Here is a 17,636-nt window from a genome sequence, read left to right as displayed (position 1 = left end):
CGAGGGTAGCCAAGCTAGCGCTTTTTTTTTTTTTACATTATTGTCACATAAAGCTAAATGTCCTTTCTTGTTGTGTGTTAGGTGTGAAAGAACTACTCTTAGGGGAGTAGTTCTGTGTAAGGCAGACACTACTGAGCACGTGCAGGTTTGACTTTGTGATACATTGTAAATTGCTCAAAGGACTTCAGTACAAAGTCAAGAGTTTGTGATATGTAGCACAACAAGCTAACAAAGTAAACAAAACCATGTTCCTGCACGTGCTCAGTAGTGTCTGCCTTACACAGAACTACTCTCTGGAGACTGAAAACTTGATCACTGTTATTAGTCTTTGGAGGCGTTTCTAAACAAACTAACGTGACCAAACTCTTCATGATGAAGGAACGTGTCACCCAGTACAGCGGTGTGACTCACTGATCTGTTTTTAATAGTTTTTGGACAAAAATGGAGCAAGTTTATCACTTTGCAACATCACTTAATTAACCGGCTACATGATGTTTATGTCGGCTCAGTGAAAACTAAAGTGGTGTTTAGTGGAATTATCGAATGTTGTATTTACATCTATAACAATGCTTCATAGTGAGTTCATGTTATTTACCTCATACACGATGAGTTCATGTTCATGTAGTGCTTTACATAGAGCCGTATCCTCTTTTTTTTTTCCATTACAGTTTTTCAGGCTGCAGAGAGTTGATCAGCGCTCAGTGGGACCTTGCAGGTCACAGATCAGCAGCCACAACGCGAGCCATAACTCAGCCTCGGTAGTGTCACAGACAGCGAGCAGGTCCATCCATAACTAGCCTGAACACCAAACGCCCTCACACTGCACCCCCAACCAACCCCCCGCCCAAACAACTGATGAAGAGACTCACTTCCTGATACTGAGGCTAATTTAAGAGTCAGACGCTGAAATGAACCTGTATATTGTTCTATATGATAAGTACAAAATATGTATGGTCCATTGTTATTGGGTGCTCTGTCTTATGCCCTTCTTCAGCCACATAATCAGTCGCACACATACTCTACATACAAATTAGGAGATTTTGAGTATATAGTGCGCTTTACACTGGAAAACTGACAGAATAAGTATCCTGGTGATCAAAGTTTTTATGCTTGACTGAGGTGGAAAAGTTGGTGTATCGATGAAAACAAAATGCGAAAAAGTGTTATGTAAACAGACTAAATGATGACGTACATGAAGCGTGTGATTTAAACATCACTCGTTCAGCCGTTGTTTATGTCCTGCTTGTCACGTATCTCACTAACTCTCAGTTATGTTCATGTGGGTTTTTGTTCTCATGCCATGTCACTGAGGCCTTGTTCAGACTGCCAGCCCAAATCTGTTTTTGGCATATCCAGATTGTATCCAGATTGATTTTAGAAAGTCTGGAGAGCAAAAAACCACATGAAGTTTTTGCAAATCGTATCCAAGCCACATTTGGAGTTGGTTTGAAATGAGATTCCAATCAGATTTCTGTAGATGCGTCTCCGTCCAGATGCTTAAATCGGATTTCAAAGCGTCTTTTGTGTCACTCGCAACACAACACACAACAACGACATCAGATCCAGAGTGACAGAAGTGCATCAGAGCGGCTGAGCAGAATCCATGCTGCTACTAGCAGAGCGGTGTGGAGGATGTGGTGGAAAATCGCTTGATCACTCAATAAATACACAAAGAGAGCATCGTCAGGTTATGAAATAATGTTATCAAATAATACAATCAGAAGTACAATGCATTATATTTCTGGAGACAAAGATACCACCTCGCTATCTTCTCTTTGTCTGAAAAGTTGACACTCAGCCAGTCCTTTAAATACTATTGTACAGAGTTTAAAACACCTATAGTTAATCTTACAGGTTAGCAAACAACCCTCAGATAGAAACAAAAGTCAAGAGTTAAACTAACCTACGAACAGTTTTTCTTCACGACCATATATGACAATACACAAGCACGGACCAAACAGCATCACAAAATAACAATGCTACCATAATAAATTAAGAACAAGCAACACTGTCCTCTAAAGGTTTATCAGACTGACACATAGAAATCTGTATAACTATGATTTGTCTCACCGGCTCAGACAAAAGTACAACAGAATAAACTAACTGTTAAACACTCAACTGTCTCATTTTACACTAAGTTTAGGATAGATGCAGCATGAAGGCATTTGGAACGTGTGAAATAACACTGAACTGAACTTAAGAACATTATTTGTAACATGTATGAAACATAGAGGAAATACAATCAAATGATAACCTGCTGTTCAGTTTCCCCTCACAAGGACAAAACAGTCTGTGGAATAAATTGTCTGCTGGCACTTTTTGGGGGGGATGATGGATCTCTGTTTCTCGTGCTTCTGTGTCGGGAAGCTGCGTCACCAGTGTACGTAGTTACTGACGCCTACGTCATTACCACAGCAACTCCATGCAGATAGGTTGATGATGTCTGGACACACAAATCCGATCTGATCACTTGCAAATAACAGTGCGGACAGTCTGTCTTAGTCCCACATCTGCCAGATTGTTTTGTGTGTTCCACCAACTTAAAAAGTATTCTTCAGTCCTGTTTTTTTTTTTTCTGACCTGCCTGTTTTGACCCTGCTTGCCTTCTTTCTGGACCTTGGATTCCTTGACTGTCCCTTGTTGGATTTGGTTTTGACCTTGCCTGTTGACAAAGTAAACTGAACTCATGCTTTTGGGGTCAAACCTGTCAGTAACAGTGAACTGTGCACTGCATGTGAGCTGATAATCCTGCTTGTTCACCTGATTCCACCCTGGATGTCAACCAAATCCTCCATCTTGTTAGCTAGGTGCCAGCTGAAACTGAAATAAATATGTGGATCTGTGTAAAAAATAAAAGGACAAACATATTATAATGCAGCATGCTTTTTGTTAAACACTTCAGAGAAAAACTGATTATAATTCATCTTTTTCCAAGGTTAAAACTCTAGGGAAGTGAAGAGAGAGAGAGAGATGAGGAAACATGAACGTGTTCATGCTGCAGTGAAAATTTGCTACAGCTGAAAGGTGAGCAGCGCAGCGTCTGATTAGGACATGAATCTAAAATGTAATTAAAGAGTGAGCGGACTTGTCTGTGACCTGACGAAAGGACTAACTAACAGCACAATCAGTATTCCTACACCTTCCTACTGCACACACACCAAAATGTCAATTAACCAGAAAATCCCTATCGCCACGCTTCCAGTCTATTAGATTGTAATGGAAGAGATTCATTTTAAAGAGGCTTCAGGTGGTTCCAAATTCCTTTTCTTGTATTTTCAGTTCGCAGTCCCCACTCTCACTGTCTCAGCAGTCTTTCATTATTCCCCCCTCTGTGCAGCCAGCAGCTCTGCAGTCTGTTTAATCAGTGATCCCATGTCATTCGGGGCTAATTGCAACTGTAATGAGTATGAATGGTTTCGTGAAACAGCGGCTAACGTACCATTACTTCTGCAGTTGTGACTCTGTCTGCATTAGTCAGCTGTATCTGCCAGGTGCAGACTGGACAGGTGAGAGGAAGCCAACTTTGAGAAAAAGTTTGATACAACTTCTTTACTTTAAAAGGAACCCAAACAGATTGATGGAATTGACCTCAATTTAATCACATACAAACAAATATACTAACCCAAGAACTGACTCTGAGTCTTCGTCCACACTTTATTATCCGACCTGCAGCTGTGGAGATCAGACTACATAATGTTTTTGTCAGAGTCATAAATTCTTGCCCTGACTTGGCCAAGAGTCCCAACCAACTTACCCATCAGGACAGAGGTGACGGGTAAGAGACCAACTTCACTGTTCCACCTGACGGCACCGACAACTTGTTTCCGTATGTAATCTGTGTTGTCTGAATGAAAGTGAAGCTGGATCCTTTCATGGTCACTGAGCGGTGAAGGTGGACTCAGTCAGCAGAAAGAAAGTGTGTGTGTGTGCGTGTGTGTGTGCGTGCACAGAGGGTAACATCTCTTTACACAGTTGAAGACAAATCTAAGCTCCTTTTGTTCAATGACAAACAGAGGCATAAAAAATCCTGTCACGTTGGGTCTTTTTGTGGCAACATCATGACACACAACACAGAATAAAACAAACTGTCACACCCGATGCTCCTTTTGTTCCCAACACCCAAAGGTTGGGCCATTATTAGGCATTAATTTGAGGGCAGCAGTCCCCCTAGTTTTACATTATTTCATCGAAATAATGGACCATTATCCGCTTACAAAGCTGGAGATTTATTGTATTTTCATACAGCAAATCAAATCTTTGCATGAAGCGATGACGTGTCGTTCTATCATCGGCAGAGCAGACGGTCACACTGAGCCTGATTGCATCCTGCTACACAACACAAGAGCCACAGACTCTGAACAACAACCCACATTAGCTTTCCTGCTAAAGTCTCTTTCTTATCTAACTTACAAATATGAGCATGTCTTGACCTGCACGTTAGCTTCTTGAATGAGCTACTAAATAAACATTCATCGCTCACATCAGTTGGCAGGCTAGATAGCTAATTAGCTGCTCAGCTGCAGCACATTAAACAGCATGTAAACATACCTATTAATGTCACTTTGGACCCGTTAGATGCTGGTTTGGTCGTTGATCTTCAAAGTCCCTGTTAGCGACACGCTGTCTGTCCATGACTTTTAGCTACAGCAGTTTGTTTACTTTGTCTGCCTTTATACGGTGTAACACCAGTAGCCTGCCAGCTAATGTCAATCAAACACAGACACCAACACGCCCCTTCACCTGCTGTCAAACACAGACACCGACACACACCCCCAGCTGCTGTCAATCAAACACAGACACCGACACACACCCCCAGCTGCTGTCAATCAAACACAGACACCGACACACACACCCAGCTGCTGTCAATCAAACACAGACACCGGCACACACCCCCAGCTGCTGTCAATCAAACACAGACACCGACACACACCCCCAGCTGCTGTCAATCAAACACAGACACCGACACACACCCCCAGCTGCTGTCAATCAAACACAGACACCGGCACACACACCCAGCTGCTGTCAATCAAACACAGACACAACACACACACCCAGCTGCTGTCAATCAAACACAGACACCGACACACACCACCAGCTGCTGTCAATCAAACACAGACACCAACACACACCCCCAGCTGCTGTCAATCAAACACAGACACCAACACACACCACCAGCTGCTGTCAATCAAACAAACACCGACACACACCACCAGCTGCTGTCAATCAAACACAGACACCGACACACACCCCCAGCTGCTGTCAATCAAACAGACACTGACATGCTCCCCAGCTGCTGTCAATCAAACAAACACCGACACGCCCCTCCACCTGCTGTCAAACACAGACACCGACACACTCTCCAGCAACTGTCAATCAAACACAGACACTGACACGCCACCCCAGCAGCTGTCAAACACAGACAACAACAACCCCCCCCCCCACCACCAGCCAGCTGAGATAAAAAGGAGCGCTTGATTAAATGTACTTGATGATTAAATGTGATTTCAGTTGGACTTTAACTGAATGAATTTTGTAAAACTTTGTAAAGGGAAAAACACCAGCAGCAACTACTGCAGACACACACCTAGTGGATGAAACTGTATGGTTTTTTTTTTAAGGACTCAAAATTTGCTGCTGAAAGGTGAAAACAGTGTCGTTACTATGAGGAGAAAAAGTGAACTTTCTGCAAACTAAAGCCTCTTCTGCTCTCATTACTGCTGTTCAAACGTCCTCACAGTATCAAGCTTAGCTGCTTACGAGCATCTTCATCAGTTGTGCCAGATTGTACTGATGTAATGAAGCGAGTAAGCCTCACTGACAGCATGACTGTTTTTAATTTAACCTTTAATTGCCCAAGTGGCCCTCTCTATCTCAATACAGAGGAGACAGCAGCGGGGCAAAAGATAACACAAAAGATTTACAGATATACTATCAGTACATTCATGATTAACAAAGGTTTAAAAGTTCAGTGAAGTCAGGACCTGGACAGACAATCAGACTTCTACAAGGTGGTTCCTCAAGGATGGATGACTGATATAAATAAAATGAAATAACACAAGTAGATTAAAATATGTTTATTACTGAAACAACAAAACAGATGTGAGGGAGCAATATAATTAGATATAAACGATCTAAATAAAATCTATAGTCTAACTAGTTTGTGAAAGACTACAAGTACAATGACTCTGACATCCTTTTCAGGCTCAGAATAATATTATAGGACATAATAATAATAATAATAATAATAATAACAATAATAATAATAATAATAATAATAATAATGACTAAGTGGCTGTATGATTTCCTGAATGAGCCAAGATGCATTTGAAGAAAATGGGAGGAAAGGAAAAGCCTTTGTTAGCCATTGTTCAATGTAATTAAACACAAATTTAATCAAATATATTGTAATTGTGTCAATGCAAAGTATTGTTAACCTTCACACAACCAACTCTTTAATCAAGTTATTCACATTTCTACCCTGTAAAACATCAGCAATCAAACTGACTTCCCAGCATGCATTGTTTGAGACTTAAAACTCTCCTAAGACTCTTTTTTTTTTGTAGTTTTCTTTTCATAGTAATGGAAACAATGCAAATCATGATGGAAATTAATATCAAATTTGGTCCCTTCCCCTGTACACTTCTAATTTAACAAAGTCACTGAGAGCAGTCTTGCATAATGACTTTGTGTTAACTCTGCAAAAACTACTTTTCTTTATGTTAAATGAAAAATGGATCCTTCAAACTGTAAATGGGAAATAAATCTGATTGTAACCCTTTGTCGTGACTACTACTTGAGTTAACTTATTTCAGTTTTACAGTTTTACTTTCACAGCTCATGAGACGACTTTGAACTAATTATTCAACTTAAGTTCAGTTTACTCACATTTTTGAGGCAGCAGCGGAACTTAAGTTTTAAGTCAAACTAGCTTAAAACGTATTACAGTTTACCATCTATCCTCTACGATGTGAACGCGGCACTAGCGAGACATTTTCTGGCATCTAACCTTCTTAATTTCTGTCACAGCTCTGATGATGATGACACAGCATTGACAGCTGTAATTTTCTTCAGGTCCTCTAATATATAATAAAGGTGACAGTTTTGTGAGTGAAAGTCGTCCACAATTAGGGGGTGTCGATCTCGCTAATGATGAACTCTCCATCACCTACTCGTGAACAGGTGGTGTTCATCAAGTTGAAACCAGCGATTAAGAGAGTTTGGTGAATCTGACTTAGGAGAGCTTTTGCATAATAATTATGACCCGTTGTCTCCCTCTCAGGAGGAACATGATGTTTAAACTACAGCAGAGATATTTTAGTAGGATGCATAATAAGCAAACTGATACATTATTGCTGGATAGTGTGTCCGCATTGTTCAGACAAGCAGAAAAGCTTCCTATCATTGGGCAATTTAACACCAGAGATGATTAAAGCCAGTTAGTCGACCCTCTGTCCATGATGACAGGTGACAATCTTCAGAATATCTCCAATAAAATCATCAATGCAGCTTTAAAAGTATCTCAGAATCAAATAGAGTGGAGGAACATCCTTTAAATTTGAGGCCAAATTATCAAAAACAAACATTTTAACAACTTACAGTAAAGTTGTCAATTGTGGGAATCAAACCAGCAACTTTCTCACTACAATCCAAACATCTGCCCGCCTACAAGAGTCAGACCAGCTGATCTACACTAGTGCAGACTTTCCTGAAAGATGCCGGATATAAAAAGTAAATGTACTGAATGTGTGTTGTTGTTCAGTTAAATGTCAGCCGTCTGTTGTTGTGGTGGATGTTTGGGTAGGTGCAGAAAGCACAGGGGACATATCCTGTCTCATGATTCAAGTCAGTTGTTACTTTTTCAAAATTCAACAGATGCCACTTTCTCTAAAGCGTCAGTCGTCTAAACCATAAAAAACAGGAGTGGACAGATGGAGAAAATGTCGGCAGTGAACACTGTTCATTGTCAACATGCTGTCTTCTACAGTATACAGTGTGCAGCATTTGGTTTCTTTGTTGTATCTGCCCTCAATTCAACTTGTAATTGAAGCATGAGGCAGGTCCCATTGTCCAGTTTGTTGTGCTTTATGCACTCAACCAACAGTTGCCACAGCAACGAAAATAAGATCCAGGTTTGATTGTAATAAACCACAATTTTCTTTTAAAGGGTTTAGATTTCCAAAACATCCTCTAAATTAAACGACAAAATACGCTGGTGGTCCAGAATGACACATGGAAATGTTTAGCCCTTTTCTGTAGGACTTCCAAAACACAAAAATCACTTGGTCAGGTTTAGGGAAACATTGTGGTTTGGCTTAAAATGACATTACAACAATAATCACTTGGTTTTAACATTCAATGTTGATGCTCAAAACATCAAAATATTCTCTATTTTATTACCTCAGATTTTGACTTTGCGTAAAAGCACTTTATAAACTCTCTAGATGTGACTTAAATACATAAAGACTAATGTTTAAGACTTACTGAGCCTGAAAGCTGATTGAAATCCAGTTGTATTCTGATCAGCCGGGAACATTTTTGGAAGTTAATGAATGTTAATTAGTGATGGTTGGTGGCTCTGTGTCTCTATCATCTCCTCAGGATGTGCTGCCGCCGCTCTCTGCTCCTCTCACATGTCCTTAGAGCAAACATGAGAGGTGGTTTGAAGGAGTTTTTTTGTTCTATTAAAGGCAAACAGTAACAGAGAGAGTGGCGTCACAGAAGAAGAAGAAGAACGTGGATGGATGAATGAAAGAGGGAGGGTAAAATGTCATGCTGTAAAATGTTAATTAACGTAACTCTCTGCTCAGTGACATCAAAACCCTCTTTATCCTGCAGCGCCACCAGCAGGTCAAAATTCTCACTTATCCTCCAGTGAAATATCTCAACAACTACTTGATGGATTGGTTTGACCTTCCTCTGAGGATGATCCCTCTGACTTTGGTGATTCTCTCACCGTCCCTCTAGCCCCACGATGACGTTGAACATTTCCATTCATAGTAAATTCTCACCAACTATTGGAAGGATTGCTGTGTCTCCCTCAGGATAACTTGTAATAACTTTAGTGGGCTGTGAGGGGCTGCATAAAGGACCAGTATAACTAGACATCATGCAAGATATTCCAGTAGAGCCCCAGAATATAAATATAGAGCTGGAAATGTGCAGAATATGTCATCTTTAGGCTGTGTCCCAATTACATACTACATCCTAATTGTATACTACATACTACTTTTCATAGTAGGGGAGAACGGGGTAAATAGAGCCACCTCCTGTATCTAGGTAACCATAAGCAAGAGTAATCATGTGACCACAAATTAAGAAAGAATAGTTCACATTACTCGATCCATCTTGGACTCAAGCACATGGAGAGAGTGGTCAGTAAAACATGCCAAGTGAATTCATCATGTTACTAAAGTTATCAGTCTTGTATCTTAATTAAAAAAAGATAAGTTTTGGACATTATTACATGTTAATTTAAGTCAGTGTAAGCTACAAAACAAGGTCATAAAGTTAGCATAATTGTGGATCTGAGCCACTGTATGAAACAGTTTTGTCAAAATGGAGGTTGTGGGGTAAAACCAAGCGGCAACCTCCGGGGCTGTAAAATGAAGCCAATGTGGAAGTGCCAAAAACTGCAGTTCCTCGAACGGCCACTTGAGGCTCCAAAAGCAAGTCAATCCCCATAGACCCCCATGTTAAAATGCCCAACTTTACAGCAGAAATAAACATGTTTACAGCCTGGTACAAAAAACTGTTTAGGTCTCTGTAGCTAATTTCCTCTTTCATGACAACTGTACATTTATAACTCACCCGTTTAAATTTTATTAAACCGTAAAGTTATGCATAATGAAGGACATGGCTGCTTTGAGTGACAGGTCCGCCAGCCTCTAGGTGGCTTGTTTCAGCCATTCAGCCCGCCTCTTTGCCCATTTTTGATTGGCTGGGAGTTAGACAGAGTCACGCACTGCCAAGATGGAAACCAACGGGTGACGTCACGGTAACTACGTCCATATTTTTATACAGTCTATGGGTAAAACGTGCCAGTGATGTTGGGGCAAGTTGAGTCAATGGCTCAATTTACCCCCCAAATTATTTCCTGATATTCTAGAGACTAGAGACACTGTTCCTGTTAATGTTTGATCCCTGTTACAAGTGTTACAATGTTGATGAATAAATACCTAATTTTTGACTAGTTTAAACCTTACCCCTACCTTGAGGTAAGTTGTGCCATTGAACTCATTTTTTTTGATGACTCATTGTTCTTAAACCATAATAATTAGATAACTTGTCTTAATTTCCAGGGGTACACAACAACCTGAGGTATATATAGTAACCGTTATTTGAAACAAATACACTTTCATTTTGCAGTAAAATCATCATATGTAAAAAGTGGCTCATGTTACCCCGTTCTCCCCTATACTGTTTTTTGCAGTCAGTATACTAGAAATCAATGTACCATATTCTTGTATACTTGCAGGAAATGATGCAATACGTGTGCCGTGCAAAGGAAATCAAACTATGACTTCAGAATGCAGTTAAATGGTTAAAGCTAAAGTTTGTTGTTTTTTCAAATATTCACTAGTTGTTTTCTGAGGTGTTCCTGGAGCTGTTTCACCACCGCCCACTACTACCTTTTATTTTTGTCCAGCTGTGAGTAGCTCCTCCATTTCCTTTGTGCATTTACATACTTTTGTCCCTTTTCCAGTGTGAACAACACTACATACCTGCTTAGAATTAGTATTTAGTTTGGGATTTAGGACACAGTTTCACAGTCTTGTTTATCAAAACTTTAATCCCACGAAACAGAGCTGAAATATATACAACCTACATAAATAAGCATATAAACAACTAAACTATGTATATTGGCTTCATTGATTCGAAATACATGTCTGGATTTCTAACATTCACCGTCGTGAATTTTGAATTTGTTCAAATCATTTGGCAAACAGATTCATGAATAAAACATCAAGCTAAGCAGGAAATCCACCATATTTTCTCCTCGGGGGGGCAGCAGCATAAACACACACCAGCAGGGAGATAAACAGATAAACAACAATATCAATATATATGATCAGTGAGATATCACAACTCTGTTGCTAAGCTACGTTAGCCGGCTGCTGGCGTTAGGTTCATATGTAGCTTACAGACATGAGAGTGGTATCAGATCAGTCTTCTCATCAAACAACACTGCAAGAAAGTGATGAAGTGTATTTCCAAAGATGTTGAACTTGAATGATGAAGAATGATGAAGGTGTAAAGTGATTTACTTTTTAACAGGTGCAACTAAGGAGTCAATCAGGAACAGAAGGTATCAGAGTCTAATCAGGTGAAACAAGTGAAAACACCTGTGTGAGGTCTTTAATGAAGTCACTGGATGTCAACTTTTTTTCATGATCCTCTTTACAGAAATATCAGTTTAATATTTCTTTCATGCACTTGCCATGATTTGATCACTATTCATACTCTTTCTGAGGGTCATAACTCCAGGGATATCAATGCAGTTTTCCTAATTTTGTCTGAGGGGCCCCACAGTGTCAGATTTTGAAAACCCATGTAATAGAGGAATAAGTTTATTGTCTTCCATCTTACATACATAACTGCAGTGATTGTGTATTGCCCCGTGAGCTCTGCCAAAATACATCTAAACACAGCAGTTATCTGGCTCAACGCTTCTGATGCAGGTTTGAAGCTGCTGCGCTGCTGATGAGCTGCTTCTGCTCTGCGGTAGGTGTAGACAGAGTGTTACAGCGTGTCTACACCAAAAGCGATTGGTTGTGAGTTGGGCTTAAACGGCAACTACTGCCACTTGAGGCTGAAGTACCTACAAGTGCCGCTGACGGCTGCTAGCTGCTCCAACTGACTCCAATTCAAAAAGCCTCAACTTCTCTCTAGAAATACTGAGTCAATCACTGTTTTCAATGAGTCATTCTGGTCTCAATCTCTAAATTCAGACCCTCTAATAAGTGTGCTGGTGGTCATTTTGGAAATTATTGCCTTATAGTAGCTTTGATGTCTGCTGTGTGGGTGTTGATTGACAGCACAATTTAGCTAAAGTAGCTAATGTTAGCCTAAGTGTGCAGCACTCAGTGTTCCCAGTAAGCTAGCCTTAGCTTGGGTCCACATTAGTGAAGCATGTTTCCAGAGCAGGAAAGGCAACATCCTGCTCTCCTTATTTGGAAGGTCCTGGCTCCAAACGGACAAGATGGCGCCGACCATCAGCTGCAACTCTGGGCTTCAAACCCTAACCCAAAGAAACCAACAGGGCACGTCACACCTCGCTACGTCCATCTTTATATAGAAGCTCCAAACTCACCAGAGACTCAGCAGCCAGACATTTCTCTGGTCTCTGTTTACAGCAGCTGAGGTTTTTACATTGCGAGGCAGCTGCATTCATGAGATTATACGAGAATCCATCTTGTCAGGCTTCAAGTTATGCGCTTGTGTCCGAACCACCAGTGGTTCAGTCCCATCAGCGTCGCGAATCCAGCTGCCTCGCGATGTAAGACGGTGATAGATGGTGATCTAGAGATGGACCATCCAATCACCTGCCGGGTATTTTTTTTGAAAGTGCCCGCCCTTTTCCAGTTTCCATGGACGACTTCTCAGATGATTCAAACCATTCAAACCATCTGGTGCATCAGGTTAACTGCGATTCACACTAAAATGAGAATAGCTGGTCCACCTTAAAGGTCAGTCCACCTTAAGCGAGCCTGGTCAGGTTAGGCTAACCTATTGTCACTAACCTCACTTTTCCAGCAGTTGGGGAAACAACAGATGAGACTTTGTCTTAAAAAGCTGCATCATTTATTAACTGACACACTGTAGTCTGTTCTGTACATTTACTGCCAGACAAACAACTTACTGCGAACCTTTTCCTCTGCTCCGCTCGCATCACCGTCACTTTTCTGCCGCTCGCTCAACTCGCTCAACCACACACATTACACACTGCCCTGAAGCAGCTACGCTACTCTTATAACAGTATTCACATAGAAGAATGAGGAGAGGAAGGATTCTGGGGTTTGATGCGTTAGTCGATGACTCAAAACGAGTGTTATCGTTCTCACACAGTATGTGAGTGAAAATCACTAGTAGCCCATTGATATTAATGATCGTGTGGAATTTTAGCAGAGGCGTTGATAATCTATAGCAGAAACACCGGATACTGAATGTCAGCACAAGTTTATAACAGCTTTAAACTCCTAACAGAACACACACAGCTTTAATTTATCTCACACACAGCTTCTCACATCCTTCAGGCCCCATTTCTCTGTGTCTTACTAAGCTGTTTATTTACTTTTACACGCTGCCAAAACACGTCTAGACACAAACATCTGACGTCTGATGCACTATTCTTGCTCATTTAGCATCACTGTCTCGCTCCCTCAGAGAAGCATTGATTGTTTTTTAACCGTCCACCAGTAGACGAATGTTAAGCTTCAATCTCTCAAATAGATAAAATAACAGAAACAGTTACAATAAATATTAATACTAACAAATCTGTATCAATCCGCCGCTGAAAATAGTCCCTGACAAATGCACAGTTTCCTCCTGTTTGACTGTTTGCAAAAAACAGCTGTTTTAGGAAATTATGAACCCTTTAAAAAATGAAACTACATATTAGTAAGATGTTTTTTTTTACAACTTATGTCTTCATTAAGAGCTTGGAGCAGAGAACAACAGACAGTAAAGGGAAGTCAGAAAGTATTGATAAACAATATTATTGGTTTGGGTTTTGTTGACAATAAACAAAAGTATAAACCAGCCTTTTTCCTTTAATAGAACTTAATGAAAAGTGACACGTGGGGCTGCAACAATCATCATTATTAATTCATTTGCTTTTCTGGATGAACAAATCCTCAAAAAATCACAATTCACAATATCCCAGAGTCCAAGGTGAAGTCAAGGTGAACTTCAAATGTTTTATTAGACCAACGGTCCAAAACTAAAAATAAATAAATAAATCCCTTTACTAAAATACAAGTCAAGGAGAGCAGAAAGCAGAAGGCATTTTTGCTTGAAAAATGAACCATTGAATGATTTCCAATTAATTTTCTGTCACAAATCAACTATTCTTTCCATCTTTAAACCATCAGTTTCCATCTCTGATTGTTTAATTTCCCCTTTTGTTTCTCTGCCAAGGAGCTGTTTTATATTCCAAGGAGAGTCGGACTCAGTTCAGTACACACGGTGTTCAGTGCGCCATAAACGCAACACGTCAACCTCTCAAACCCTAAAGCGGCATCCTGAATGTGTTGACAACATACGTCATAAACTGAACAAATATAAACAACACTTTGGTTGAAACGCACCTTGAAATTACGGCAATTTACACACAGAAGGTTTTAATATTTGCGTGCGTAAAAATGACAGTTTACTGAATCATCTGATGTCTGCAGGATGCAAACAAACTAAACTTCTGCTGATAAACAAGATGTTTATATTTGTTAATGCAGGTGATTAATCAAAGTAAATCATGTATCAGTTATTTTACAGCCACATCTGATCAGGTGATAATTGATCACTTTTGGACTTGTTTTTTGTTTTTAGGATTTTAAAGTGTCTTTAACTATAAAATCAGACCGGAACTCGCTTGATTTTGAGGGTAATGACTCCTGGATGGATGCACCCACCTGCCCCGTGGATGTTCTCCTCGCAGGAGTACCAGATGCCGGTGTGGAAGCGGCGGAAGAGGAAGCGGTCGTCCCCGGTCTCCCAGCTGTAGTGCACCTTGTTCTGGTCCGTCTCGTTCACGCCGTAGTCGATGCAGTTGTGGCGCCGCTGCTTGCTGCAGTTGGGCTTGGGGACGCGCTGGGTGCCCTCGCACCAGTACGTGGTGATGAAGGCGGTGGTGGAGAAGAACAGGGCCACCAGGTTCAGACCCACCGACAGCAGCGCGCGACATTTCCGCGTCGTCTTCATGATCTCAGTGCGAGCGGCCGCGTCACCGCATGCGGCGAGAAAGTTCATCCAAGAAAGGCGGCAGACGGAGGCAGGATCAGAGGAGGAGAGGCATGGCGCGGAAAAGACGCACAGAGGAATTACGCGCGTCTCCTCTTTCCTCCTCTTTCTGCCGGTTTGTCCTCAGAGCGCAGAGAAGTGACAGGTGGTCCGGATCCTCCGCGGGAAAAGAGAGAGAGAGACGTAAATTATAAATATGATCTTCCATCTACTTCAGCGTCACATCTGAAACCTTCCAGCCTCACCGACACAAGACGGTTCACTGTCAGAGAGCAGGACGCTCACTGAGGAGGCGAGATGCTGAGACCCGAGTCTCTCTCTCTCTCTCTCTCTCTCTCTCTCTCTCTCTCTCTCTCTCTCTCTCTCCTCTCTCTCTCTCTCTCTTTTGCGTCATTACAGTGACCGGACTGTTCTTATAAAAAAAGGAAAAAAGACCCAGAGAGCTCACACCTCCACCAGGGCTGCAACTTTCACTATCGATTATTTTCCTTCATTCATTTTTTTTGCCCTATAAAATGTCAGAAAATATTTTTTTTTAATTCCAAGAGCAGAATGTGATGTTCAGATGTCTTGATTGGCGGACAAACAGTCCAAAGATGTTCAGATTCCTGATAAATGAGACAAAGATAAGCTGAGACCAAAGAATTTAAAACATTTTGCTTAAAAGTGATTTTGGATTAACAGATTATAAAAGTTGTTGCAGATTAAATGTCTGTTGTCTTTCTTAGTGGCCCTTTAATTCATCACGCAGAGTCCTTAATCGTCTGTTTTGGAACTTTTAGAAAAGAGCTGCAGAGTCTAAAATCCATTTATTAACAACATGTGCAGCTGCAGACTGGAGACGGTTTGTTAGAAAGTGAGAAACCCAAAAGTGTTTCTGGGTAAATTATCAACATAACTCACTAAACACAAAGAATCACAACCTGGCAACTAACACTTGTTAAGCTGTGTTTAAAGGGACATATGATGCTTTTTGTGGTTTTCTGTTATTTATTTCCTGTTCTGATGTCAGAGATTAAACATGGTCATGAGCCGACATCGTCTCGACGTGCAGGCTCATAAACGCCGTCTGTTCCTGAGCCGTTGTTGCTAAAATGTTTCCATTTGTTGTTCATGTTGTTCACTCGCATATTTCAGATCTGATTTCATCTTGAATGTGTGCGGATGGATTTGAGAACATTTCGAGTAAAGGACAAGAAAAAGAAGTGAAATCCTGCTACTATAGTTTGTTTACGTAGCCTCTGGAGCTGGAGGAGGAAGCTTCCTGAAGCTGACCAATCAGAACAGAGTGGGCTCATCAGGAGGCGGGGCCTTAAAGAGACAGGAGCTAAAACGGCCTGTTTCAGACAGAGGCTGAACTGAGGGGCTGCATAAAGGACCAGTAGAAGATAAATAAGGAGTTTTTAACTGGAAATCATGCAAATATATTCCAGTAGAGCCCCAGAATATAAATATAGAGCTGGAAATGTGCAGAATGTGTCTTTTTTTTTTTTACCTGGTTTGTTTTGACACATTTTGATTAGAACGATGCTTAAAACTTTCCTTTTTGATAAAGCTTATAGTTACGTCCAGCCAGGCTTGGCTTGGACCAGCCTCTAGTTATGCTGCTATAGGCTTAGACTGCCAGGGGGGGACTTCCCATGATGCACTGAGCTCTCTTCCTCCTCCTCCTCCTCCTCCTCCTCCTCTCCATCTGTACACATTCATGCACCATTAATGCTTGTTACTAACTAGTTTTCTCGTCTCACGGGAGACCTTCGGCTGCCGACTATCCAGCTTGACGCCCACCACTGCTGCTATTATTAGTCATTTTTGCCCACTGCTACATATATTCAGTCATATTCCTATTATTATTGTTGTTGTTGTTGTTGTTATTATTATTGTTGTTATTATGCTTCTCCTCCCTCCCTCTTTTATCTCTCAACTCAACCGGTCAAGGCAGATGGTCGCCCACCTAGAGCCGGTTCTGCTTGAGGTTTCTTCCCGTTAAAGGGGAGTTTTTTTTCTCGCTCATGGGGGGAACGTTGGGTCTGTGTAAATTAAAGAGTACAGTGTAGTGAAAAGTGCCCTGAGATAAACTAGATAAGGAGTTTTTAAACTTTAAATCATGCAAAGATATTCCAGTAGAGCCCCAGAATATAAATATAGAGCTGGAAATGAGAAGAATAAGTCCCCTTTAAATTCTGCTCTCACTCAAGCAAAGAGCAGATACGCTGCATCACCGCCCGGCCTCATATCTACATTATATCCAGTTTATCTAAACTGGCTTTATAGGCAGCTTCACTTTAATGCCAGCCTCCTTAAAGATGAGTCCTCCAGGTTTACAGCTCTCAGGGAACCCCCCCCCCCCCCCCGTCCTCCATGACAAGACCTCTCTGTTGTTTGTTTTTCCAGGTGTGACACGCTCGATGAATATGTAGAAAGCGGCCGGCCTTCTTATCGATCGGCCGGCAGAGAGCTCACATTTCCAGGCAGGAAAATCAGCAGCGACAAGGCCGAGACGCCCCCCTCCCCGCCCCCTCCCCCCCCCCCTCCGCACAGATCCATCACCTCTGATTTTATGGCCCCCACCTCCAGATCAATACAGCTGCATATATGTGTGTGTGTGTGTGTGTGTGTGTGTGTGTGTGTGTGTGTGATGTATGGCAGCACAGTCTGATTCAGAGTGACAAAGCACCTGA

General features: G+C 41.3%; 1 protein-coding gene across 1 annotated transcript in view; it reads right to left on the bottom strand.

Annotated features, from left to right (window-relative positions):
• Positions 1 to 17,278, bottom strand: part of gsg1l (gsg1-like) — a 47,290-nt gene extending 30,012 nt beyond the window's left edge. The window contains exon 1 of the mRNA XM_067615588.1: positions 14,628 to 17,278. Within this exon, the coding sequence (XP_067471689.1) occupies positions 14,628 to 14,964 (337 nt within the window). The 5' untranslated portion in view covers positions 14,965 to 17,278. The remainder of the gene's footprint in view (positions 1 to 14,627) is intronic.
• Between the last annotated feature and the right edge of the window lie 358 nt (positions 17,279 to 17,636).

The sequence above is a fragment of the Thunnus thynnus genome, chromosome 17 (genome assembly GCF_963924715.1).
Source record: "Thunnus thynnus chromosome 17, fThuThy2.1, whole genome shotgun sequence".
NCBI lineage: Eukaryota > Metazoa > Chordata > Actinopteri > Scombriformes > Scombridae > Thunnus > Thunnus thynnus.
The sequence above is the reverse complement of the archived record's forward strand: the minus strand, read 5'-3'. Positions and strand labels throughout refer to the sequence as shown.